Here is a 24,767-nt window from a genome sequence, read left to right on the forward strand (position 1 = left end):
AATGAAGATACCTGCACAGATTCTGAACAGATGTGAATGTAGCACTTTAAGGAGCACAAATCAAACTTTTATTACTGCCTATGTTTTATGAGGGAAAAGAAGAAAGATGACTTCATTCACTATTTCCTGGTCTTTTTTGCTCAAGCCATTAGGTCCTTGAAAAGTGAAGCAGATTGGCAAGAGATCTTGAAGAAAGTGAAGGAGGAGGAAGAGGAGTCATCAGTTCCTACGGATCTTTTTAAGGTAAAGACAGAATTTGTGTATTTTAATGCTGCGTGTGATACCAGAAAAATGCTGCATTTCTAAGAAATTATTCAGGGAAGTCAAACATTGTTGCTCAAACTTCCTTCCATGTTTTTTTTTTTTTTTTCTGTTTTTGTTTGTTTGTTTGTTTGTTGTGTTTTTTAACTTCTTTTTTGTTGCTCATTCTAGTTTAAAAAAATAAATTAAAGATCATACTACAATACAGTTCTTGTGAAATTAGACAAAATACCTATCAGAACTATGTGAGCCATTACTTGTCATGCTGGGAAAAAGCCCTGATTCTGATCCCTATAATGGCATCTCCAGTTTTTTACCAGCTGGCCTTGTTGATTACTGTCCTTCTAGAGGAGTGAGGTATTAACCATACTCCTAATTTTTTGAGCATATTGAAAAGTTTAACGTGTAACACCTAATATGTAACCTGATATAGTTATGTATGCTATTTAATGGGCCCTGATAGATCCTCAGTGTTAACAAATATTGCTAATGAGTCTGAATTTAAATGTTTATGAATTGAAAAAAAAAAAAAAAAGAAAGAAAGAAATCTTTTGAATCTTTTGAAAAGAAATCACGTTTTGAGAAGTGGAAATGTAAATTTTAGTCCTTTAAGTTCTTAGTTCAGTTTTCTCAGCTACATTTGGGCCCATAAACAGAACAGAAGAGGAAGTGGTGTTGCTCTTGAACCCGTTGGATCTTAACCAATAGCATATACATAAGTCTGGAGCATGAACACTATTTTGTAGGCTTTTGGTAAGCTGAAAGTAAAGACTTCTATTGTCCTCTTTTAGGTTAGATCATGATGAGCCCTAAATGTTAGGGAAAAAAAAGAACTTTTCTGTTGACTTAGCAGACCACTCTGCACTGTGAAATCTTGCTTCTGTGTGGAGAATGTCAGAGAAGTAAATCTTTGGGACTCAGTCTTATTTAAAAACTCATAGAAATGGCAGTCTTAGAGGGCTGAGACTCTATGATAGCGAGGTTGCTAGTACTCTAACCTGTTACTTTCTTAGAATAAACTACTAAAACTCAAGTCACTCTCTTCAGTTGAACCTACATAAGGTTGGTCTTTTCTGCTGGAGAAAGGCAGGTGATCCCTTATACTTGATTTTTCAGGATAAACCTGTGATTGGAGTACATTCGTTCTCTGAAGGCATGAAGTTAGAAGCTGTGGACCCGATGGCTCCTTTTGTGATATCTCCTGCTACGGTTCTCAAGGTACTGGAATTCTTTAACTTGTCTTGCTAAGATTCAGTTAAATTGCTACTTGTGTTTTTAAATGCTCAGAAAAAATCTCATTAACCAATTGTCTTAAAATACTGTACTAGTTTTCAAATTAGGTATTTTATATGTCTTCCTTCAGGGACAGGTCACTGTGGGAGGAGGAAAAAAAAAAAAAGAAAGAGTGGGGGGGAAAAAAAGAAAGAACAACCCTAACTGCTGATGGTGAAAACATTGGAATTGAAAGTAGAAGAAAAGTTCCATAAAGATAGAACATCAAAAGATCAAATGGCTGAAGCTGTTAAACCTGGGTTTTTAAGATGAGATATAATCCTTCATAATCTGAGTATCCAACTGAAGATAGATGTTTGTTTTTTTGCAAAAGTTTGGATTTGCAAAAGTTAATATCATTTTTATGTACAAGCTATGAACTTTCAAAAAAGGACCCACACGTGGATTTAGAAGTTGAAATGAAAACTTCGTAGAATATTCAGGTTGTGAGCAGCTTCTATCTTCCTGTGTTGATAAACAGGTGAAAGGTTCTGTAAGAGACTTGTTTTCATGTAGTAAAACAAAATGTTCCTGTACAACGTAAACCAAGAGCATATTTTAAAATGTATTTGGTGCGAAAATAAAGAAATAAAGCTTTTTCTTTAGGACAGATACTCTGTCAATATGATAGCTTACGTTTCAGTGATAGCTCTCTTTTAAACTATAATGTGCAGTTTCTTCTAATAAGGCACTCACTTTATTACTAAAAAGGTGCAACATGTTCCAAGTGAAGCAAAATCATTTGCTTTTTGTGATGGTGGTGAAGTTCTGCTCCTCAGTTCAGGAGCTTAGTGTTCTACTTTTGACAGTCCATCCTACGACACAGTTCAATTTTGGTGAAATAATATAAGACGGCAAGTTCTATTTTCTCTGGTGTTTTTTTGTTTGCTTGTCTCTTTTGTAAGAGAATATCATATAGCACTTGATCACCTTACTTTTTAAGTGCTTATACATTGCCTTATATTATGATTTATTTTTCTTAGGTTTCCAGATAATGTAGAGGAGTCTACTTTCTTAATGATTCCAACAGACTCTTTTTTCAATGTATCTATTTTTACACTGTTTAATAAAGTTACCAAAATGAAGAAGAAGTAGATCTTTATCTGCTATTTACAACATCACATGGTACTCTTTTGGCTAACTACAGGTATACAATGAAAAATATTTCAAGATAGAAATTGATGACTTGAGACCAGAGCGTACAACCAGCCAGTCCTATATTTGCCATGTCAACAGTGCTGGAATTTTCCCTGTGCAATGGAGTCTGAAGAATGGCTTGCATCTTAGTCCTCCACCAGGTATGTTTGTGCAGGTTTGTCGTGCTCCCTCCTCTTTGAAGTAGGTTGCCAGTCCCCAGAGTTCAATGTTTAGGACAACACTTTTGCAAAAGAATTACTTGTAGTAGGAAACGTGAAGAAAATGACAGACTGAGAAACAGGAGTTTTGAGTTAGTGAGTCTGAGGTTTCCTGTGTACGTGCTTGGATTGGAGAAGGTAGCAGTGGCTAGGGGGACTGGCCTTGCATAAAAACCTGAAAGCTTGGAGGATGTGTTTCAGGGCTAAAGGCGATGCTGATTTCAGCGTTAATTAACGTAATATCAGAAGTCTGTGGTCCGTGCATTGGATTTTTGCTTCTAGTCAGATCAGAACATTGTTACTCAAAGTCTTAAAATATTTTCTTATCACTATAAATGTTAATGAAGTATTTTTTCCAAGGGCCTATCAGGCAAGGTAGCGGATTACTAAATTGTTCCTTCAAGATAGAACAGAACTGAGCAGTGATCCGCAGCTACTGAATTATTAAGACCTTTTTGCAAAAGGGAAGTAACAACAGTATTGTAAAACTAGGGACTTGGTACCCTTATTCACCACCACAGAAGTGGGAATGTTTTGGTTTATCTGCTCAAGATATCAGAGGAACAAAGAGTGTAGGATGTTTGTCTCTTTCCTTTTCTTTTACATGCAAAATTCTAGGTAATGCTGGGTCAAGCAAAGCCACTTCTTGTATCTTACTCAAGGAGACACCTTGCTTTATAGGCATGTGTCTGGAGCTGATGGAGATTTTAAGCTTCTCTTCTTTTAACCCTGTAGGAAATGGTGGGCATTCTGAATTATGTGAGGTCTCAAGTCCCACTGGCACTGATAAAACTGAGAAAAATAAATAGGGTCTGTCTGTGGTTAGGCTCTCACTTGATGTTTGTAGATAGTTATGGTTATACTATATTCTCAGACTAATTTTAAAATTTGTTTGATTTCGTAAACCCTGATACAGATGTCCCTTGGAATGGAGCACTCCAAAGACACTTACGGAATCAACTGCTGCTGTTGTCTACTTGCTATTATACTGCCAGTCTCAAACTATTATGGCAGCACATTTATTTTGCACCCAGTTCCTTTCAGTTACTTGTTGTTTATGAGATCATGGGGAAGCAAAGTATTTTCTCCAAGAAAAAATTAATTTGCCCTTTTTTTGAGAGAGAGAGTTGCTCTGTCCCTGAAGGACTCTTCCCTTCAAGCACATGTGGATTTACAGCTATTAGCAAACTTGACACTTTTAGGAAAGACTAACTGCTCTCTTTAAAGGTGTGATACTTAATAAGTGTTTAAGAGAGTAATATGTTGCTATTGAGCAGCTTTTAGATGATCTATTTAACAAACAAAAAAAGAACTTCCCTTGCCTGCTTAGATATATTCTATTCAAACCTCAGCATGCTCTCTGTGAATTTGCTTTTAGCTTGATGCCATTTCAAGCCAAAACAGGAATCAAAGTGAGGCAGTGCCCAAAGCTCATCTACACTGGTAATAAAGAGAGTATCTCAAATACATGAGAACTGTGCTATGGGCTCAGTGAAGCCATAGTCAGCTGACAAACTCAAGTGGTCCAAACGAATTTCATGTCAGCTTGAAATGAGTCCTTTGTTCTCATGCTGTTAAACCAACCCCTGTGCTTGTTCTTTGCCCAGGTTATCCAGGGCAGGACTTCGATTGGGCAGACTACCTCAAACAATGCGGTGCTGAGGCAGCTCCCCAGAGCTGCTTCCCTTCGGTAAGGTTCTCTTGCAGAAAAACGTTTTTTCTGTTATGTGAATGATACACTTGATTCCAGCAAGAAACATTTTACATGGTCTTGACTTAATTTGCCTGTGATAACTGATGAAATGGAAGAGTTAAGAGAGTGCAAATGAGGGTAGAATGAAGTAGGTGCATATGAACTTCTTATCTAAGTAAGTATTAGACCAAATGCTTCAGTTACAAAGCAGATCAGTTCAGTGATAAAGCAGATCAAAAGAAATGACTGTTCTGTGAAATGGAAGTGTGTACGAGTCCGCAGAATTGCCATGAAATAACATCAATCTTCGGTGCTCCTGTGGTTGTGGAAATAGGGCCTTTTAATAGACCTTATTTTCATTTACTTAGTACATTATTTCAGTCTTCCTTCCTTTCAGCATGAAAAATTCATCCCATTGTGTTAATCAATAACCAGCCATCTTAAATTAGTACCAAGTAATCATTTTACATTAATCAATGCCTGAAGTACTTGTTAGTTTTTGGGCTTTTGTTGGTATAATGATAGCATTGTTGTCTCCCAGAGCAGAATACCTTGTCAAGCAGAAAAGGGTGCCATTAACACCTACCTTCCAATTCCATTTACAATACTTGGGCTATTGCAATGCTTAAGGAAAGAAATTTAAATGAATAATTACCATTTTTTGAAGAGGGTGTTGCTGTCTATGAATTTTTGTTGCCCTTGTTGTGTCTTGTAAGCTGTGGCATCTCAGAATAGGTCATTGAATTTTTTATCCCTTTTCTGAGAAGAGTTGATCGCTGTGGGCTAGTTTCAGAATTTGTAATATGTTGATCCTGTAATTATGTTGCAGAGTGGCTCTTGGAGGAAAAGTCCTCTGTCTGGCTGCTACTTGTTATTTTTAATTCAGGTGCTTTGGATCTAGATAAATACACATTCTTACTTTTTAAGAATTTTTGAATAAATCCAAAAACCTACGTATCCAAAAATATAAAATAGAAAGAAAGCTTCCATTGCTGTCTGCCAGGACTCATTTGGATGAGGCAGAAATGTTATTTGCATACCTAAAATAAATTTCCTAGCTAATATAATAGAATAGAAAGCCTTGTCAGACTGTATGTCGGACTCATCACTTCTGTAGCAAGCAGCAGAGAATCCCTGATTGCATGGAGTGGAATGAATCCATTCAGAGTCTCAGCCTCCTTATTTTTGAGTACAAATATGTTCTGTTCTAGGTCTGTCTATAGGATCTTTTTTTTCCTAACTTAAACACTTTATAGTTTGTAATATATATTAATTGCATTTAACATGCTAATTATCTGAAGTCTTCTGTTTGTGAGTGTCCTTCTGTGATTTGTGTTTTTTGTGTGTTATTCCTGTTCATGGCTTTTCATATCATACATTGGATATAAAGATGGTATTCTATTAAGTATTCTGTCTTTTTCCTAGTTAACTTCTGACCACGGATTTAAAGAGAATATGAAACTTGAGGCTGTGAACCCTGTTGACCCTGAAGAAGTTTGCATTGCTACAGTCACCAAATTGAAAGATTCTTACCTCTGGCTTCAACTGGAGGGTAAGCCTGACCAGGAAGAAGAGTGTAGCACTTCCACTGATTATGCTGTGGTACCATCGTCTAACCTGAAAAGTATCTGGAACAAGCTCACTACCTTATTGGCAGCAAATCACTGCTCCATCAGTAAAAACACAGCAAACCATTTATTTGCATTGACAGTTTCCCGGCTAGCTTTGTATGGCAGTATTTATTTAAGCCAGGCAAGAATTGCATTTGTGCACTGCAGTGTGTCAGTGCGAGGTTAGTGTACTGTGTGAAAGGCTGGTCAGCATCTTTTAGAAAGCAAGGCCTTGTAACATTTTTTTTTTTAATAAATGAGTGACTTCCATCCTGAGTCAAGCTTTGACCAGATATTGGAAGAAAACTTTTGGAGAGGTTCTTCATTAGGACTGGATAGGCTATATGAGACACCCTTCATATTAATCCTGCTTCTTGATTGAAAGTCCATCAGCATGCAGTCACCCTGCACTGTGCACCTCTGCTAACCTGTAGAGGGCAAATTCCCATCTCCAGCTTTAGGAGGAAAGAAATGAGGTCGGGAAGGAATCTGGGCAATAAAGGAGGATGAATATACAATTGATATTGTGTACCGTATACATGGTAAATTAAAAAAGGGAGCTTCTCTGGCAACATATAGAAAGCATTAACCAAATGAGTTTTTTGGATTGTTATGAGTTGTTTCAATTTTTACTTCTTTTAACTGAACAGGTTCCAAGAAGCCTGTCCCTGACTGTATTGTGAGTGTGGAATCAATGGATATATTTCCAGTGGGTTGGTGTGAGACGAATGGATATCAGCTCAGACCTCCTCGCAAAGCAATAGGTATCAGTTCTGTTTTGTTTGCAGTGGTTAGCTGGTTTGATAGAGGTGGTGAGACCTCTGAGAGTAGGTTACTGCACAGTTGTTTCTGGCATCACTGAATTTAGATATTTCCACTGTGTATGGACAATCTATCCCTTTGGCAACTGTTTCCCTGCCTTCTTGGTGCAGCTGTGAGAAATACTTCAGTGGAGTTGGAATCCATACAACTCCAAAACAGGCACTGTTGGTTTGAGACCCTCACAGCCTGTAAGAGAGCATGGAAACAATGCATTAGCCACAGTAAAGAAATGATATGTATGCATGCATGCACACACGCGCATACTGTGCATGTACTTTTGTTTGAGCTGTTCTTGCAATGTGTCTGACTGATTGATTTTATACTTGGGTTGTGCAAGCAAAATTAATGCCTTAGTAAAGCACTGTTGAGTATGTATACATTTGGGAGTTAAAATGAGAAGGAATGGCTTTGTAAATGTGCCAGGTTGTCACGATCCCTCAATGGCAAAATGTTGAAAAGTAAATCTTATCTGTTCTAATTACACTGTAAGTAATGTAAGAGAGTGCCTTCTCCCAGCTGGCTAGTGAGTTCTGTTTATTAAAGCTTAATGGGAGATGGAAAAACTGAAGAATGTCTATTAGGTAAGATAGTAAAATGGTAAGATTGGAATGAGCTGTCATTTACTGCAAGTCAAAGCAAGAGAAACTTGTCTGGGAAACGTCTGCAATGTGAAGAGCAGAGGAGGAAGGAGGAGCCTAATCAGAAAAAAGAAGCTTAAAAAAAAGCCAGATGTTTGATGAGGACAAAGCCTGAAATTGCTGTGGAGGCACACGGTGCCTCATCTTATTATTTACTACCATTATTATAATATTAATATCTGGTTGTAAGGTAAGAATTGACTCTAGTGGGTCAGCTATTTAACAGTTGCAGAGACTTTGAGTATAGATTCTCTTTGGCATATAACTTAAAGGAAAGGTGTCTAGTAAATACAGCAGTAGAAGCTTCATTTGCTTGCTTCCTGTGCTTTGTGGTTTTTATTTTATTCTCCTTCCTTTCAGTAAACAAGCAGAAAAAGATTGCAGTAGTTCAACCCGAGAAACAGTAAGTAACTGTTTTGCTGGGTCTTTTTTGTGTGTTTGTTTATTAGTTTGTTTGTTTCCCTAATTGATAAATCTGTTGTCTTAGGGGACACAACTTTAGAGAAGCCCTCTAGTGAGGGTTGAGAAATTCCATAGTCTGTATATCATGGTGTTGATAGTTCCTGTTGATACTGAAAAAGACCTCTCGTGCTGCTGTGGTGGGATATAGAAAGCTTGAAATTTGTTTTTTAGCAATGCTAGTGCGGCTCAACTGAGTTGACCTGTTGAATAGGTCAAGTCATTGAAGGTCTAGACTTGAAATTTTTAATCTGTCATTTCTAAGATTGCATTATCTGTGAGTATTGAAATACATTTAAGAAAAACTAGCCTGATCTTAAGAATGTGAATTTATAATCATATGTGCTTTAGCCTTTTCAATGGCGATTAATAGGGAAGATTGCAAGAATGCTTTTCAATTCCACTTTTGTTGTATTCCCTTTTTAAATAATACAGTTGCTGTAAGGTAAACATGCTTAGAAAATGTGGCTTCCTTAACACATAGCTGTGATTTTGCACAGTGGATTAGAGTGTTCATTTCTAGTATGAATGCTGTTACTCAGTAGATGTGTATTTAATACTTCTTTCCTGAATTTAATTAATTACAAGGCCAAACTAGCCACAAAGGAAAGAAAAGCCCTACTAATATCTACAGTTCATCTACAAACTGTCATGCATATGAACCTCCTTCATTTGAGCCTGCTCAAAAATGCTCAGTAGAATTCCTGACAGTTGGTTTTATTGACTTAGAGCTTTACAAACACCAGATCTGTTGGTAGTTCTGCCAATGTTTTCATTGTTCTTAAAATAACGAGCAGACTGTTCTTCCATGGTTTTGTAATTGGGATTCTTACCAGAGTGCTTGATTCATTTTGATTGAGTTCTGTTTAAAATCCATCTTTTTCAAAGTGCATTAGGTAAGACTGTACATTGCCTTGTGCTGTGAAATTAAGATAAAGGAGGTAGAAAAAGTAAACTACGCTCGGTTGCTTTGTGTAAAGCGATTATCAGATTATATGTTATTGTAACTATGATTCTGTGATCAGCATGCCAGCCCATACGCTTCAAGCAAAGTATGATCACTGCTAGCTGTTAGCAGTCCAGTAGTTCTTTCCAAATTGAAATCAATAGTCTTTGTATATTTAAGAAAAAAAGTTGATGTGAGCAATGTTATGAAATACAGAATGTATAAAAAGCCGATTAACAAAGCTGGAGCAAGAACGTTTTTGGCTTTTAATGATTGGGTTTTAGCAGCTGAGGGGTGGCTGTCCTTACCATCTGTCCCTTTTCCCAACCTCCTTCTTTGTGTTTCAGAGTTTTGTCTTCAAGGACAGTTCATGATGGACTAAAGAACCAGGAACTAAACTCTTCTGACTCAGGTATTGATCAGAAAGGGCAGGGGAACAAAAACAAAATCCTTCAACAGTCCTGGCTCATTGTGCTGCTCAATAGTCTTCTGTCAGGATACAGGAAAGAAGATGAGGAAAGAGCTTGAAGATTTTCATCCTTGATTTGATTTGAACATCAGAAAATGAAATGAACAAAACCATACAATTACTTCTGTGTCCTGTAATTGAAATGTGCATTAAACCTGGAAAACAGATTTTTACACCAAACCTTCTTCCCCCTACAGAGGATATATGGAGCCAAATGTATGCTGTGACCCATGCAGATGATTTGTTAATGTCACCTGCTGTGTTTAATAATGTTGGGAGAAACATCGTAACAAGCACATTGCATCCGTACTCTTGAGTCATTAGATTCTAGCTTTGAGAAGCAGGTTTATCTGCTTTTTATAACTTTGTCATCATGATAAACAAAGGCAATTCAAACAATAAGCTGTGTTGTGTGCCAGATGGTGAAATCTAATAATTTTCTAAACTGTTGCTAGAACGAATATGATGAATAAGTACATCTGCTGGTTAAAGAGTCATACAGATCTGTCTGTTTGGCAACAAAATGCCTCTTCTGCTGTCTACTGTATAGTAAAATGCACATCTGAAGCTGCACCAAATGCAAGCTTTATAAGACCGATTTGTGCTTGCTTAGCATTTTAATCGTTTTTTAATAGAGTAATAATGTAAATTTTACTTCATTTATTTAGCAGTTATCACCTACTGAATTTAAAGATCTTTAAGTGATAGTGTTGCTCAATCAAAAATACTGCAACACTGTTAGGGTTAAACTTATTTTTTTAATTCATAAGTATCTTACAATACATATTATACAGAACTTTAATTTTGAGCAGCATTGGACCACTTTGAAGGCTTAACTAACTTGATGTCATTTCATCAAAGGTCATTTAATCAGTTTTATCTTCTGATTGAGTGAAAAGAGTGAAAATGCAAAGCAATCAATATTGCAGTTTAGGATGAATATTGGAAAAGAACTTTGCCAGCTTCTCTGATGGCAAAAGTTTAGGGAAGAGAGAGTTATTTTCAACTGGAAAATTTGTCTGTAATTACTGTGTTAGAATGTGCTCTGCTACCAAATAGATGGGATTGCCGTCTTCTTGCCTGTTCTCACTGAGGTACCGTAACGCATCAGACTAGCCAGAAGAAATGCTTCTTTTCTGATATATAACTGGCTTTATTTTCTATAGTTTGTCAATTTGCAATCATGCTTGTTAAGTATGGGGAAATGTCTTTAGCAACATCTATAACTAGTCCTGAGGTGGCAAATTTGACACCTGTACTCACCCAAACTAAACTCATTCGGGTGTTCTTTTCCTTCCTTTTTTACAGCAGGTAAAATATTAAGCATTGCAAGAAGTAATTTGCTGGGGAGGTTGTACCATGTGATTTAAATCTTTTTTTTTTTTTTCTCATTTCTCAGTGATAATTAATGGAAAGTACTGCTGCCCAAAGATCTACTTCAACCACCGGTGCTTCTCAGGGCCTTACCTTAACAAAGGCAGGATTGCTGAGCTTCCTCAATCTGTGGGACCTGGGAACTGTGTTCTTGTTCTGAAAGAGGTGAGGTGGTTCTACACAGTGGACCTCTTTTAGCAGTGCATCATAAACTCTAGAGTGCCTCTCTAATTATAGATGGGTAATTAATACTTTTAAGGCGTTCATAAAGTGATGATGGGCGAACGGGATTTTGTATAAAATGAAGGATAAATCATGGACTGTTTTATGAATAGCTGGAAGGAGTAAAAGTGTCCCATTTATCTGAGTTAAGTCAACCTTCAACTGCTAACCTTTCTTTTAGGTTAAAACAGAGTAACTTGTAATTGCCATGACCAGAGGAGTTAGTATCTTTTTATAGCTGTAATAAATGCTTCAATTTTAATAAACAGAATTTAGTTTCAGATAATCCCAAAAGCTTTCATTCACAGTTTGCACCACTGATGTTAGAACAGAGGAAATACAGATTTTCTTAGCAGAAATGCAAAACTGTTTTCAGTAATGGGGAAATGAAAAGAATTCCTAATATTTAAGTTTGATATAATTTGCAATGATCTGATGAAATAATGGATAAGCTCATTATTGAAGAAGTTCTATTTCTGCATGCATAAATGTAGCCGTCTTCAGCAAACATCAGGGGGAATGAAACAGTAAGAAGACCTTAGTCATAATTTTTTAACAGCAGTGAGGGTGCATATTATTTTTTTTAGTCTTCAGACATCACTATATAAAAGGGTATAAAAGGATATGTGTGCATCATACCAGTACACAATATGGTGGACATTTGAGTGAGATGCAGACTCTTGTTTTGATCTCAAATATTTGACTTAAAAATTAAAACTTGTGTTTTGGCATGCCCATAAAATTGTTGAAATCATTTATCTACACCTCTGCTTAAAAACATATGCCTGATCCTTCAGCATTTGGAGATGGGGGAATGCAATTGTGAATTTTTAAGCAGACCTGTACCCTCATCTCAGCTCGTTAATTGAGTTCAAGTACTTTATCACTGGATAAAGCTTGCTCATACCTAGTAAAATACATAGTGGGCAGATGGGATGCCAGGACTGTGGAAAAAAAAAAGGTATTGTGTCCCCAGGTTGTAGGGGGAAATATGGTTTTAAGAGGTAGCCTGTATTTGAGCAAATGTACCTTGCTTAATGGAAAGTGCATTTTCTTGTTAAATAACTTAAATGGGATTTCAGATAGGTAAATTAAGACTAGTCTTAAACTCGCAGCTATATGGGATGAAGATTGTATTTTTGAGACTGATGGCATTAAGGTATAAAAGCAATTACTGCTATAGAAATGGCCAGATGGCATGGAAGCTGGAGGAGTTACCTACCTTTTTCAGAAGTGAATGGCCTAGTGGCTGCTCAGATAAAGACCTGGATTTCATGAAACACTGGCTTGATCTACCATGGTGAATCTATATTATGGGAGGAAACTGCAGCTCACAGAAGCTATCTCTGAGAACCCTTATCACAGAATTCACAGAACTGTAGGAGTTGGAAGGGACCTCAAGAGATTATCAGGTCCAACCCCCAAATGACAGCTTAAATGTCACTTATTTTTTTTAAACCAGCAGTTTTTGCACTTCGTGACAAAACTAAAACAGATTCTTTAGCAAAAAAGCATCTTCATTCTTCAGACGTGATCTGGCATCAGAAGATGCCCTTGCAGTCTCCGATTGGAGTGGCTCCTCTTCTTTGGTCCTACAGCATGTTCATTTGCAAGGGCTGAATGTCCCTTGCCATGCAGGATGCTGCACATTGTCAAACTGAGTGAACACCACACTGTATTTCTCCCCATCCTTTCTGCAAGTTTCAGTTCTCTGATGTACATTCTTCAGCACTCCAGAAGAGCAAGTGTGAAATTCTGTGGCAGCTTCATTTCACCTCGAAGAAGGTTTAACCTTCTTCACCACCTGAAAGCATGAAATATGCACAAATCCTGCTAATGTACAAGATGCTGAGTGTTGCTAAAAGTTCAACCAATCTGCTTAGTTATATACATTTTAATTATGATTCTGCCTCTTTATATAAATCCTGCAGTGAGTTCAGTACTTGCATAGTGTGATAATTTAATACCATTCACTGGAGCTGTAGACCTCTGGATTGCTGTGGTAGTAGGACTGAAGCTGCAGTCCTGACACGTTGGTGCAACCAATTTGGGATAAGCAAACGCTGAAAATAAGAAACAAGATTTGAATGTAAATTTTGTACTATCCCACACTAATTTGAAGCTGTTCACAACTTTGAGTTACTTGCTGCACAGCACCAGAGAAATTCTCATTTTACTATAGTACAGGCCTTATTGTGGTTCACAAAAGCAGAAAGGAGCTTAAGATTCTGGAGTGTGATTTTGTAGCAAGCAGTGGGTTGGCAGGCAGTAAAACCCTGCAGCATTTGTAGGCATATCTTCATGTGTCAAACAGGCTCTAAGGTGATAACTCAGATTTACCCAAGGTTATGCAAATGTGGTATCCAGCCCTGCGCTTCAATTTAGTGACATGTAATTCGAAGGCATTGACTGGGAAATACACTTGCGATACACTTGTGACTCTGCAGACAAATATTGAAGGTTTGGCATGGCTCAAAGTGTTGACTGCTCTCAGTTTTCATTTTGGCAGTATCTGTAATCCTGCTGTGAATGAATGCTTTGATGCTGGATAATTCAAATGAATAGAATTAATTTCCTATTCAACCCTAGCACTTTAAAAAAAGTTTCGTTGTATAAATAAACTAAACATTTTCTCCTCTTCCCCCAACGATAGGTTCTCACTTTATTGATCAATGCAGCTTACAAACCCAGCCGTGTCCTGCGAGAGCTGCAGTTGGATGAAGAGGCTGCATGGCATGGGCATGGAGAAACCCTAAAAGCCAAGTAAATTCTCATCCTGTTCCCCACTCAGCTGATCCCAGTGACAGTGTCCTCTGGGGTCTGGGCTTTAACTTCTCACATTTCAGAGATGGAAAAATTGCTTATAGCATGTAAAGATGCTGACTGACTAAATTTCCAAATCTTTATATAAATTATTTTCTGAATGTCTGGTGAAGTGCATCTGAATTTAATGTTCCTTAATACACCATGTGCACTCTGCTGCTGGCTCGTTAGCAGCTATTGGTGAAGTACCAGTGGTGTGGTACCGGTACAACAGTGTATCCATGGGCAGACCAGCACGTGAGGCTTAAGATATTTAATTTGCCTAATAATTGTCAGTATTTGAAAGCAGAAGCACATACTGCTTAGGAAGCTTCTCAGACTTCCATGGCATTTCCATGCCAGTTTCTCAGTGGAAGAAGATTCCTGTGAAATTCAGTTGTAGCAGTGCTGTGAAATGGACTGGCATGGAAGTCTTTCTACAACAACCTACCCTAAAGTGCTCCGTAGTTTTCTTGCTGAGCCTTTTGGGTTGGAGCTTCTTTGCAAGATTATTCTGTGGCTAGGAAGAAAAAACATGATCATATTTGCATATATTTGATAAATCCAGATATTGCCTTATAGTCTAGTGATGGCCTTGTAATTAGGTCACCATGTTTGTGTACTAGAGATTAGATTTTCCCAGTGTGCCATAGCACAGACTTTACTACACGGTTTTGAATATGTCAGTAATTCTTTTGTTGGATCAGTTCTGTGTGTAAAAGGATACTTTTCCATGTATTGGAGGATTGTTCTGTATTTGGATTTGGACAACAGGAAGATTACAAGAAAAGTTAATGCAAATAGAAGATATGGTTGAAATAGAAAGAAATCTTTTGATCTGTTTCATTGAAGTTGCTTGCTTTTGTCACAGCAGTGAGAGCAGGGATGTCTGCAGTATGAGGATACTTTCTTTTTTCTCATTTGTTTGTTTGTTTATTTATTTATTTATTTATTTCAGTGCATTAATTAGATATTTGCAGGCCTGAGAAGTCCCTAATACATATCGGCACTTGTCAGTAGCTGTGCTGGGAGAACAAAGCAGAAATGAGGCATGAGATGGGCAGGTAGCACCATGCTACTCTGTCCGTGCCATCACAAGGCTGATGAACAAAAAGAAATGGCTATTTCTTACTTTGAGTCAGACAAGAGCAGTATGTGGAGTCATGGCAAATGACTGTCCTGACAAATTGTTCAGCAATTAGATGAAAACTGGATGGAAGTGCAACAGTAGTTCATTTGTTTGCCATCACATGTGCATAGAATGGCTCACAAGAAGCTGTTTGATGTTATATTTTATTAATAGTTGTTTGGCCTCTAGTGCGAATTGGTGCGCTCAGTCTTGGGATTTAGGGACCAGCTATCTGCATCACAGTGGACACTTCTGCAGTCCCTTGAAAAGAACTCTGTGAGCAAAGAAATCACGCCATCTAAACTCCGGGATAGTCCTCTTAGAGGGTATTTGATAGTTACTGGCAGGGAGGTGTTTGTTCTGTTTGGTACTGCCAGCTTTTTTACTTTGCTCGAGCATCTGTCATAAGAGCCAGGACTATCTGCTTCCTGGACTATCCCTGAGTCTCTTCTTAAAGCAGTATCCTAATACATTTTTGATGAAGTACTTTTATCCTTTATTAGAGGACTCCTGAATTATGACCATGTTTTCAATTGCAGGTACAAAGGGAAGAGCTACCGTGCAACTGTGGAAGTGGTAAGGACAGCAGATCGGGTAGCAGACTTCTGCAGAAAGACATGCATCAAGCTGGAGTGTTGTCCAAACCTCTTCGGCCCTCAGATGGTGCTGGACAAGTGTTCAGAGAACTGTTCCGTCCTGACAAAGACTAAATACAGTGAGTAGGCAGTGGCTGTCAAACTGAGGTGGGACTTGGGAGCGTTATATTTTGCTTTTGCTCCAGAAGCGATCCAAAGTACATTGGTTTGCTTACAGAAGGAGAAGCTCAAGCACTACATGCACTGGCCTACAAAATGTCTGTGTACCAATGTGTAGGGCAGACGAAAATAGTTTTAAATTAAATGGTAAAACCATAGATTAAATTGTTGTATTTATCTCTGTAAGATACATTTTGGGACAAGAATTGACTAATACTGTAATACAAGTGACATTGTAATTGCTTTTATCATTTTGTTGTGGAACAAAATAAAATACTTTAAAGCTCTTCTCTTAGCTTTTAGGTTTTTTAGACTTTCAGTTTTTTAAAAACTATCTTAACCATGTGACACTGAGAACAAACAGTGCATGGAGGCCATGTTTAAAAGCTGCAGGGCATCACAAAAGACACCGTTAAATTGGACGAAGTCTGTAGTTGATGATTTTTATATAAAATCTGATCATATGGGGCTTGTCAAAGATAAGTAAATCTCCTGTTACAGGGAAAACAAAATTTATTAGTAACTCTTCTTCCTTAAACCAAATTGAAGAGGAAAACATAGACATACTCATTCTGAAGTTTTGCAGAATTGGGATTTCTACTGGGAAATGTCCTGCTACTGGTTTTCCAGTCCTGATGATGGACAAACATAACTAGTGGCATTGAAGGTGCATTTCAACATGATGCTCCTTTCTTCTGTCCTGGTAGCACACTATTATGGAAAGCGGAAAAACAAGCGGATAGGTAGGCCTCCGGGTGGCCACAGTAACCTGGAAGTAGCCATGAAGAAACCAAATAAAAGAAGGAAGAGACGAAAACATTTTTTTGTTCATAAGAAAAAACGTTCTTCTACTTCAGTGGATAACACTCCAGCTGGATCTCCCCAGGTATGAGACTGACAACACCTTTAACAGATACAGTATGTGATCATGGACCAGCTTCATTTGAAACAACAAACTGTTAGTTCCTTGTAACCTCAGGTTACTGCAGATACATGGATGGCAATTGTAGTTTTTGTCCTAAATTTCCTATTTCTGATTTTGTTCCTTTTTTATTTTTTTCCTACTTTCCAGGGCAGTGGGGGAGAAGAGGAAGATGACCAGGATGAGGTAGATGAAGAATCTTTGACTGAGGATAGCACCTCAGAGCAGCAAGATGAATTACTTGAGGAATCAGAGGTATCAGAGAAGAAATCACTGTCGTCCTCTCCTTCACAGAGTGAGCTGTCTCATTCTCTGGCTCAGGACCGAGACAAGCGGAAGAGGAAGCTTAGGACCTTTTCTTTTTCTGATGATGAAAATAAGCCTCCTTCACCGAAGGTAATTCTGAAAATACATTAGTGCCCTTTCTGAGTGTTAGGTAAGCACAAAAATCTTGGGGCTATTAACCATCACATGTGTATTTTTATAAAATACTCCATTATCCCGTAAGGGCATTGTGAAGACACTGCAGAATAATTAAAAATCACAATTGCTATTACAGTCATGTTACAAGACTGTAATACAGACTAAACAGAAAGCTGTAGGCAAAATGGGGAGCTTTCCACTTCCCAGCTGTTAGCCATCCTTGGTTCAACTTCAGCAGTGCCAAGTCCTGGTGTTAGATCACTGCTTACTGGCTGTGAGGATGTGACCTCCACCTGCAGCACAGTGCTGTCTGCACATCTCTTAACCACAGAGTAAGTACAGTTTGGAGCTCTCGTTACTGCTTCATTTGGCAGCTGAACATCAGGAGTGGGGGCGAGCAGAGGGGTCCATGCCTTCTGTAATATTTTAGTTCTTTTTGTGCCGGGTGGCTTGTCTAGGAGATAAAGATTGAAGTTGCTGAAAAGCTGCAGCTGGACAGTAACCCTCTGGAATGGAGCGTGGCTGACGTTGTGCGATTCCTCAAATCTACTGACTGTGCACCACTGGCAAGAATATTCCTCGACCAGGTATGATTTTCTGTTAAAGTGTTGAAGCCCTGTTACTTGGCTACAAAAAGAAGCTAGTTTAAATTGTATAGTAGGGTTCTGAAGAAAAAAAAAAAAACAAAAAAAAAACGCATACACAACTTGCTGTAGTTTGGGAAAGGAGGCTTAAGTGAATGGACACAATTGTGTTTGGGTTTCTTAGTACTCAGTGGAGGAGGTTTTAGTCTGTGAGGCATCAGAATCCCAAAACCACAGAAAATGCCCACAGTTAAGCACCACAAAAGTAACAGCTGATTTTTTAGGTGATACTGCAACTTGAGTTGAGGACTCCAAATGATAAATGTTTTCCATTCTGCAGACTTAACTGCAGGTGTCATAATGTTGTATGCAACAAGTGAACAATTCTGTGTTAAAGTATGATGACTAAAGTAAAAATATAAGTCAAATGATGCATCTTAGTTAAAATTTGCCACAAAAAATATCATCTATCAAGACTAGTGCTGGAACTGGTGCTGAATATGGGTTATGATAGATGTTACAGAAGATATACTTTGCCTTGTAGAACATCTGTTTCTATAGAATGATTAGAAGTTAGGTAAAATGACTTTCTGTCTGAAATTTCCTTTGTTTCTATTGTTGGGTTGATTTAAAAATAGCCTCTCATGAGGTTCTGTCCCTTAAGTACTGAACTTGAGCTAGCATTTTAAGAAAGGAATTAAATTGTTAGTGAGAAATAAAGGTTCTTAAGTTACCTGGAGTAGCGTGGAAGAAACTACTAATTCACGAACACCTATGAATCTGAAATGACAGCAAGTCAAAGCTGCAGGGGGATGAAGAACAAAAATGCAAAGTCACTATGGAGATTTTGTCTTCTGACAGGAAATTGATGGCCAGGCACTGCTGCTGCTGACCCTGCCCACCGTTCAGGAGTGCATGGACTTGAAACTTGGGCCAGCTATTAAACTTTGCCATCACATTGAGAGGGTCAAACTTGCTTTTTACCAGCAGTTTGCTAACTAAGGAGCTGCCAAGTTGAAGTGGACCTTTGAAGCACAACCACAACTCTATGCTCCTTTCCCTCCAGCAAGGAAAGCCAAATGAAGCTGAACTGGGGCTCTGGCAACCTGAGAGAATCTGTCAGCCTCGGTTTTTCACTTTGACAAAAAGAAGACAACATCTGGAGCAAAATGCCAATGCAAACTTGGGCTACTCTGCCAGCTGCCAGCTTGGGAACACAATAGTCTCTTGCTCTATGGTTCCCTTTTTTTAATGTATTTTTTAATGATTACAGAAAAGTCTCCTCTGGTGGGAAGTGACATTTCAATAGTTCTGGTGGCACAGAACTTTAAAAGAAGAAAAGAAACGGATCCTGTTTACGTTCGCATGCAGGCTGCCAGAAATAACTTTCTCTGTTCCTGGTGATTCACAGAATCCCCATCCCATCCTGTGGACGAACATTTGCTTTACCACAGCACTGGCTTTGGAATGTGCTCTTTGCACATTCGTGTGTTAATGTTGAGTTTTTAAATGAATTTGTTCATTGTTAGGACAACAAAGTGGCCACAGGGTTCTGAATGTACAGTATAACAAGAGTGTGGTTCTTTTTTGTTTTGTTTTGTTGTTTCATTATTGTTGGGTTTTTGTTTTGTTCTGTTTTTACTACCTCTGTAGCCTGAACAGTAGAAGTGATGAATTAAAAAGGGAGGGAACTGTTTCTTCTGGACAAATCGTAGGTCGCTGCACAGCAGTCTCTCTTCTGTAAGCATGCCATAAGTACAAACCCATATCAGCATACAGAGCTTCTGTCCCCAAGCTTTAGCTGAAACTTCTGGAGGCTTAGCTTGGGTGTTACCTATTTCTCAGATGTCAGAAAACTTAATTACTTTGCACTTCTCTTACAGATGGGCTGTAGGAAAAAAAAAGAAGGAAAGAGAAAGTGCCTCTGCATTTCCTATACTTTGGTTTCCAGATAAAATTTCTTTTACTTTTTTTCCCCCTTTAGAATTCTGTGAGGTTGTTTCCTTTTTCTTACACCAAACAATCGGGCCATGTACACAGAGCCTGTAGCAGCTTTTTGCTTTTCTCCTTGTACATCTCTTCATAGAATACACTAAAAAAGCTGCAATCAATGGAGGACTGCTCTGCCACCGTTTGCTTACTGAAAATTATCTTACAAGTATGACTTTGTATTTTTAACTACTTACAGCTGCTCAGGATCAGACTTGATGAACAGTGGGGGGGGGGGGAGGGGGAAGAGGGTTTTTTTGTGCTTTTTCTGGGGAAAAGGAGCATAGGGACGTCTAGTTCCATCAGTAGACCCACTGTATGATGAACTGCTGATTTTAATTTTCCAGGGTAATTAAACCCATTCAGCCACTTGCCGTGGACCTCTGTGTCACACTTTAAGTAACAGGGCTTACCTTACATTCCATTAAAGATGTGGGAAATTTGCATCAGACTTGAGATCTGCTTCAAATATGCATTAGGTTTCAGGTGGTTTGCATTCATTTGCTTTTGCCTGTTCTCATGAGTGTTTGGAGGAGCATGGGCTGGAGCTTTATAAAGCAAGAGTGCAGCCCTTCTCCTTTCTCATTCAATTGCATTTTTACAGAAAGCCCCTGGCAAACAAGGTGTCTGAGGTAGGAAAGTGCTCACTACATGAATTTGTTTTAGGAAGGACATGTGCACTGATTTCTGATCAGCAGTGGATGCTTGGTCACATGGAGTGATTCAAGCTCTCTTCACCCTAAAATGATAGGATATTTTGATGCTGTGAGCTGTAGGATTCAGTGAGGAGGTCACGTGTAAAGCAAGAGCTGAGCTTGCACAGTCTGTGTCTGTATCCAGCACGTGGGTGTTGAGAGGAGCTACCTCCAATACAAACCGTGTATAGAGTAAGCAAAGCAAAATAGTTGGTGTTGATTTCTTTTGCTATTATCCCATTAGAATAACTGCCTTGTAGAGACAGAACTGTTTAGGGAAGTCCTAAATTAAAAGTTGCCTTTTTTTTTTTTTTTTGAATCAAAATGTCAATATTGATTCTAATATGACAATTGTCATATGTCTAATATGACAGTTTGTGTCTAATATGTCCATTGTCTAGTTGTCAGTTGTCTAATATGACAGTTTACTAGCTCAGTAGTTTTGATTGAGGGAGGGCAGGCAGTGTGTGACTAGAGCAATTTTTCTTCTCAGATTATAAAAGAGTCTGAAAACAGTTAAATTGAAATCAGAGTGCCCCCTTTTTTTTTTTCTCCACACCATATATGTGGCCAATAAATGGACGTTTTTTCTCTTTGTGTTATGCCAAGGTCATCCTTCTGTACTCCATTCCTTTAGTTACAAGCTCAGTGGTAAAACATTAGGCATGTTTTTTTTTTTTTTTTTTTTTTTTTTTGAAAGAAACATTGCTGCTTTGTTGTCAGTGTCTTGTCTGGAGAAAATTGCCCTGCAGAGAACTTCTGGGCTGGAAGATGCTTTTGGATCACATCTGTCATTCTTCAGGGATTCCAGAATTCTTTTGCACTGTTACAGAAGCTGATGCCCAGCAGAATTGATCTGCATAACCAAGAGATGTTAATTCCACTTTTCCCAACGGACAGATAGGTGTCTTCCTGAGTAGCTGTTAGGAGAGAATAGACCTTAAAGGGTAATGTAGTGAACCTGTTAACATGGCACCTAAAATTTAAATACAAAAGTCATACTTCTTTCTCTCAGCAAACAAAGCAGTGAGCAGTTTCAGAGGTTAGTGGGATACTTACTGGTCACCTTTGGCATGTTTTATAGGCTAGATATTTCTGCCTTGTTTTGGGAGGCACTGACAGTCTGGTCCCAATGGGATCCGTTTTTGTTGAGATTTTCAAAAGGGATGTTTTCATTATTTGTGAAATGTTTTTATGCTGCACATGGGTACTGTACACTCTGTTTCCTGGGGAAAAAAAAAAAAAAGCACTCATTGCTGGATTTTAAAAGGGATAATTGGGGCTTTATCGTGATGGATGATGTTTCTACTTGGCTGTTTCAAGTTCCTCTTCTTCTGTGTGTGGCAGATGACAACTGCACTTAGGTTTGTTCATCTTACACCAACATGACTTGAAATCAGCTCACATGCTGCTTTAGTTGCTCTCTTTCTTCAGAACTGGAGTTTTGGTAGCTCAATGCCTGAATCTTGGCTTTAGATGATACCTGTGTTTCCCCAGCAGGAGTTGCTGGGACTTCAGTAATTAACTTAAGCTTCAGGGGGTTGTGCTGTCCTCTACCATTTACATTCATCCTAAGACATGACAAAGCTGGAGTCCAGCCTCCTGGACTTGGAAATGTTTTCATTACAAGAAAATGAGCTCTCCTTTGGGCATCATGTACTGTTTATGTGTGTGAAAAAAGGAAATACTGCTTAGTTTATATTCTTGAGAGCTTATATTCTTGTCTTATTTTTATATGCATTGTGTAGTCTTGGTTTGCACATCATAGCTTTAGAAACATGGTGGTGCCTCCACATGGCTCTTGTACGGTGCTAAGCTTAGCCTTGCTGGGCAGAAAGATTTTGTTGAGTTACTACAGTTTGCTCTCTGCATCAACACAAGGAGCCCATAGCAGAGAAGTATTTGACAAAAATGTCGCTGAAGGGTAATGTGGTAAATTGATCCCCCAAGGCATGAGCAGCAACTGAAGGTGACCTTTCCAGGAGAGGAGAGGTACAGCACAGATCTTGGTGAATGAAGACTACTTTTTTCTAATGCTAAACCCTTGTAAAAGTTGATCTTTGAGGAAAGAAAGAAAAGGCAAATTTGTTTACATGTTGTGTAGAGCACCAGGGGTGTTTGCAGTCTCTCCTGGGATTAAGGGAAACAGTACAGAGTTTGTAGTGGTGGTTAGGATTATTTTCCCTTGTCACAACTTTCAGCACTATTTCATTGTTGCTTTAGACTTATCTGGGGTTTATTCTTGATTCCAGTGATGCTTTAAGTGAGGGAAGAAGGATTTAGCTGCTAGGTCCACAGAAGTGTAAATATATTTACAGCTGATTGGACCAAGCACTCCAATCTTCTGCATAAAGTACAAAGACATGGCAAAAGGAAAAGAGATTTTTGAGTGTAATTGAATAGGCTTCATAACTGTCGAACTCAAACTGGAGACTGGATACCTTTGGACCAAATCTATTGCTAGGGGAGAAGCTCTTACCCAAAAGCCAAAAACACGATAGATAGATAGATAGTAAGCTACTCCTTAACCGGTCCTGTTGCTTAGTGGCAGACTGGTTACTGCCTACTGTGAGCTCAAATTGCTACAACTAAGCACAAAGACATAGGCTCTGTCAGGAGACTTCAAGCGTTGGCTGAAGGCTCCATTTTAAAGGGATTGTGTGCTGAATCCAAATTTTAGAGTGCTGCCAAACTTCCCCAAATGTGCACATAGCCTTGTTTTCAAAGGCAGCCTTATGGGTGAAGGATTAGGAGGGGACTTGGGAACACCAGGTACAGCAAGCCCCTCTATTGTTACATGTTTTTCTAAAATGATAATAATAATCTGTATGAAATCTAGTGAAAACAATTTACGGCTGGTGTCACTTTGTCTCGCTGGTCTGGTCGTTTGTAGCTTTCTCATAGTTGCATCTGTTGTCCTGAAGTGCACCAGGCAATAAGGAAGGACGTTTTGACGAGAAGACAAAGTTCCTATGTTAAGTGCAAAGCCAGCAGTGGTTGGCTCAGCTTTAAGCCATGGAAGCGAGCAGGTCTTGCACTGACAAAATTCAGAGGCGGTAGGTCTGGCTGACTCAGCACAACCACGGGCACGGAGCCTGTGGAAGTCCTCCACCATTGTGCCATTCAGGAGGAACAAGCCTTCTGCTCGAGTCACAGGCATGGCTCGCTCAAGTCTATGAACAACGAAGTCCGGGCAAAAATGAGTTCTTGCCCACCCCAAAAGTTGTTGAGCGCCAGTTTCCAAGAAACCTCTTGGAAAAAAATATTTTTTTCTGGAGGTGTCATGTTTCTCCTCTCCTTTTTTTTTTTTTTTTATTATTGTTGCTATTTTTTGTTTAAATTAAAAAAATAATCTTTGTAGACAATCAGAGGCCTTCTAGGAGGCTCTGCCCTAAGGGGGTACCTGCTCTCCACATGTGGGCCTCTTTCTTATACTAACTCATTGGAACTGATGCACTTTTCCTGTATTTTGCCTTTTTTAATTAGCTGCTTGTTCTTAAACAAAGATTTAAATGCATATTGTGTTGCGTCCCTTCTGCTTGTTGTTTTATCTTTCTTTAACTTTTAAATATATATATATATGCAGTGAGACTGAAGTACTAAATGGAAGAGAAACATGCACAAGAAAATATGCCTATTAAGTCCCACCATTGTTTGAGCAGGTGTAACAATTTAATCAGAGGATTTTTTAAAAAATATTTTGGATGGATATTTTGCTTGTTTTGTCTGTAAATAGTGTACATAAGTTTGTGGTATATGACAGTTTTAAGTGGTTGTAAGAAAATTAAAAAAGATACTTAAACTGTTCCTGATGGTTTTGGTTGTTAATATAACGGCGAAGGCTGCTGCTTACCCATGGATGGTTTTCCATCTTCCAAAAGCGTGGGGAACACTAGGTGGTGTGTTCCATTTTATGTCTAAAAGGAAATGCTGACCATGTAAATGCAGCTTGCCCATCATCCTTGTCAACAGCTCGTTTGGGTGGTACCCACGGTTCCCTCAAAGGCAGGTACGTTCAAGCTCTGAGCCTCCTAAAGTACCAGATTTTGTTTCATGGGATGCTGAAAGTCCTACAGCGGAGCTGAGGACAGAGCCTAGAAACGAGTTCCCATTAATTATTGCCTTTAAACCCAGGTAGCCAAACCTTGCAGGCACTGCTGCTCCTTCTGCGGGCTTCTCCGAAGGTCCACGCAATCCACTCAAGTCAGCATTTTAAAACAAGCTGCTTCGGTTTTCCACGAATAACACAAATTCCCCGGGCTGTTGGGCAGCAGGGCACCCTTCCAGCAGCGCCCCTTGGCCTCCACACAACCACCGAGGGGCTCGAACCTGACGGGACCCGGGAGA

General features: G+C 38.8%; 1 protein-coding gene and 1 long non-coding RNA gene across 5 annotated transcripts in view; one reads left to right on the forward strand and one right to left on the reverse strand.

Moving 5' to 3' along the window:
- SFMBT1 (Scm like with four mbt domains 1) overlaps window positions 1-24,227 on the forward strand; it is an 84,715-nt gene extending 60,488 nt beyond the window's left edge. For 3 of the 4 annotated variants that reach the window (XM_068695111.1, XM_068695110.1, XM_068695112.1), the window contains exons 7-21: window positions 146-243; window positions 1,378-1,479; window positions 2,681-2,831; window positions 4,496-4,578; window positions 6,007-6,133; window positions 6,842-6,955; window positions 8,012-8,054; window positions 9,404-9,468; window positions 10,925-11,064; window positions 13,775-13,884; window positions 15,592-15,767; window positions 16,515-16,693; window positions 16,880-17,125; window positions 17,611-17,739; window positions 18,598-24,227. In XM_068695111.1, coding sequence (XP_068551212.1) covers window positions 146-243; window positions 1,378-1,479; window positions 2,681-2,831; window positions 4,496-4,578; window positions 6,007-6,133; window positions 6,842-6,955; window positions 8,012-8,054; window positions 9,404-9,468; window positions 10,925-11,064; window positions 13,775-13,884; window positions 15,592-15,767; window positions 16,515-16,693; window positions 16,880-17,125; window positions 17,611-17,739; window positions 18,598-18,738 — 1,904 coding nt within the window. In that variant the 3' untranslated portion in view covers window positions 18,739-24,227. The remainder of the gene's footprint in view (window positions 1-145; window positions 244-1,377; window positions 1,480-2,680; window positions 2,832-4,495; window positions 4,579-6,006; window positions 6,134-6,841; window positions 6,956-8,011; window positions 8,055-9,403; window positions 9,469-10,924; window positions 11,065-13,774; window positions 13,885-15,591; window positions 15,768-16,514; window positions 16,694-16,879; window positions 17,126-17,610; window positions 17,740-18,597) is intronic. The other variant, XM_068695113.1, reaches the window with a different exon arrangement.
- Window positions 20,653-24,762, reverse strand: LOC137862767 (uncharacterized). The gene is made up of 2 exons (XR_011100510.1): window positions 24,274-24,762; window positions 20,653-21,646 (listed from the first exon to the last, which is right to left on the reverse strand). It is a non-coding gene; the product is annotated as an uncharacterized lncRNA (long non-coding RNA).
- Between the last annotated feature and the right edge of the window lie 5 nt (window positions 24,763-24,767).

The sequence above is a fragment of the Anas acuta genome, chromosome 11 (genome assembly GCF_963932015.1).
Source record: "Anas acuta chromosome 11, bAnaAcu1.1, whole genome shotgun sequence".
NCBI lineage: Eukaryota > Metazoa > Chordata > Aves > Anseriformes > Anatidae > Anas > Anas acuta.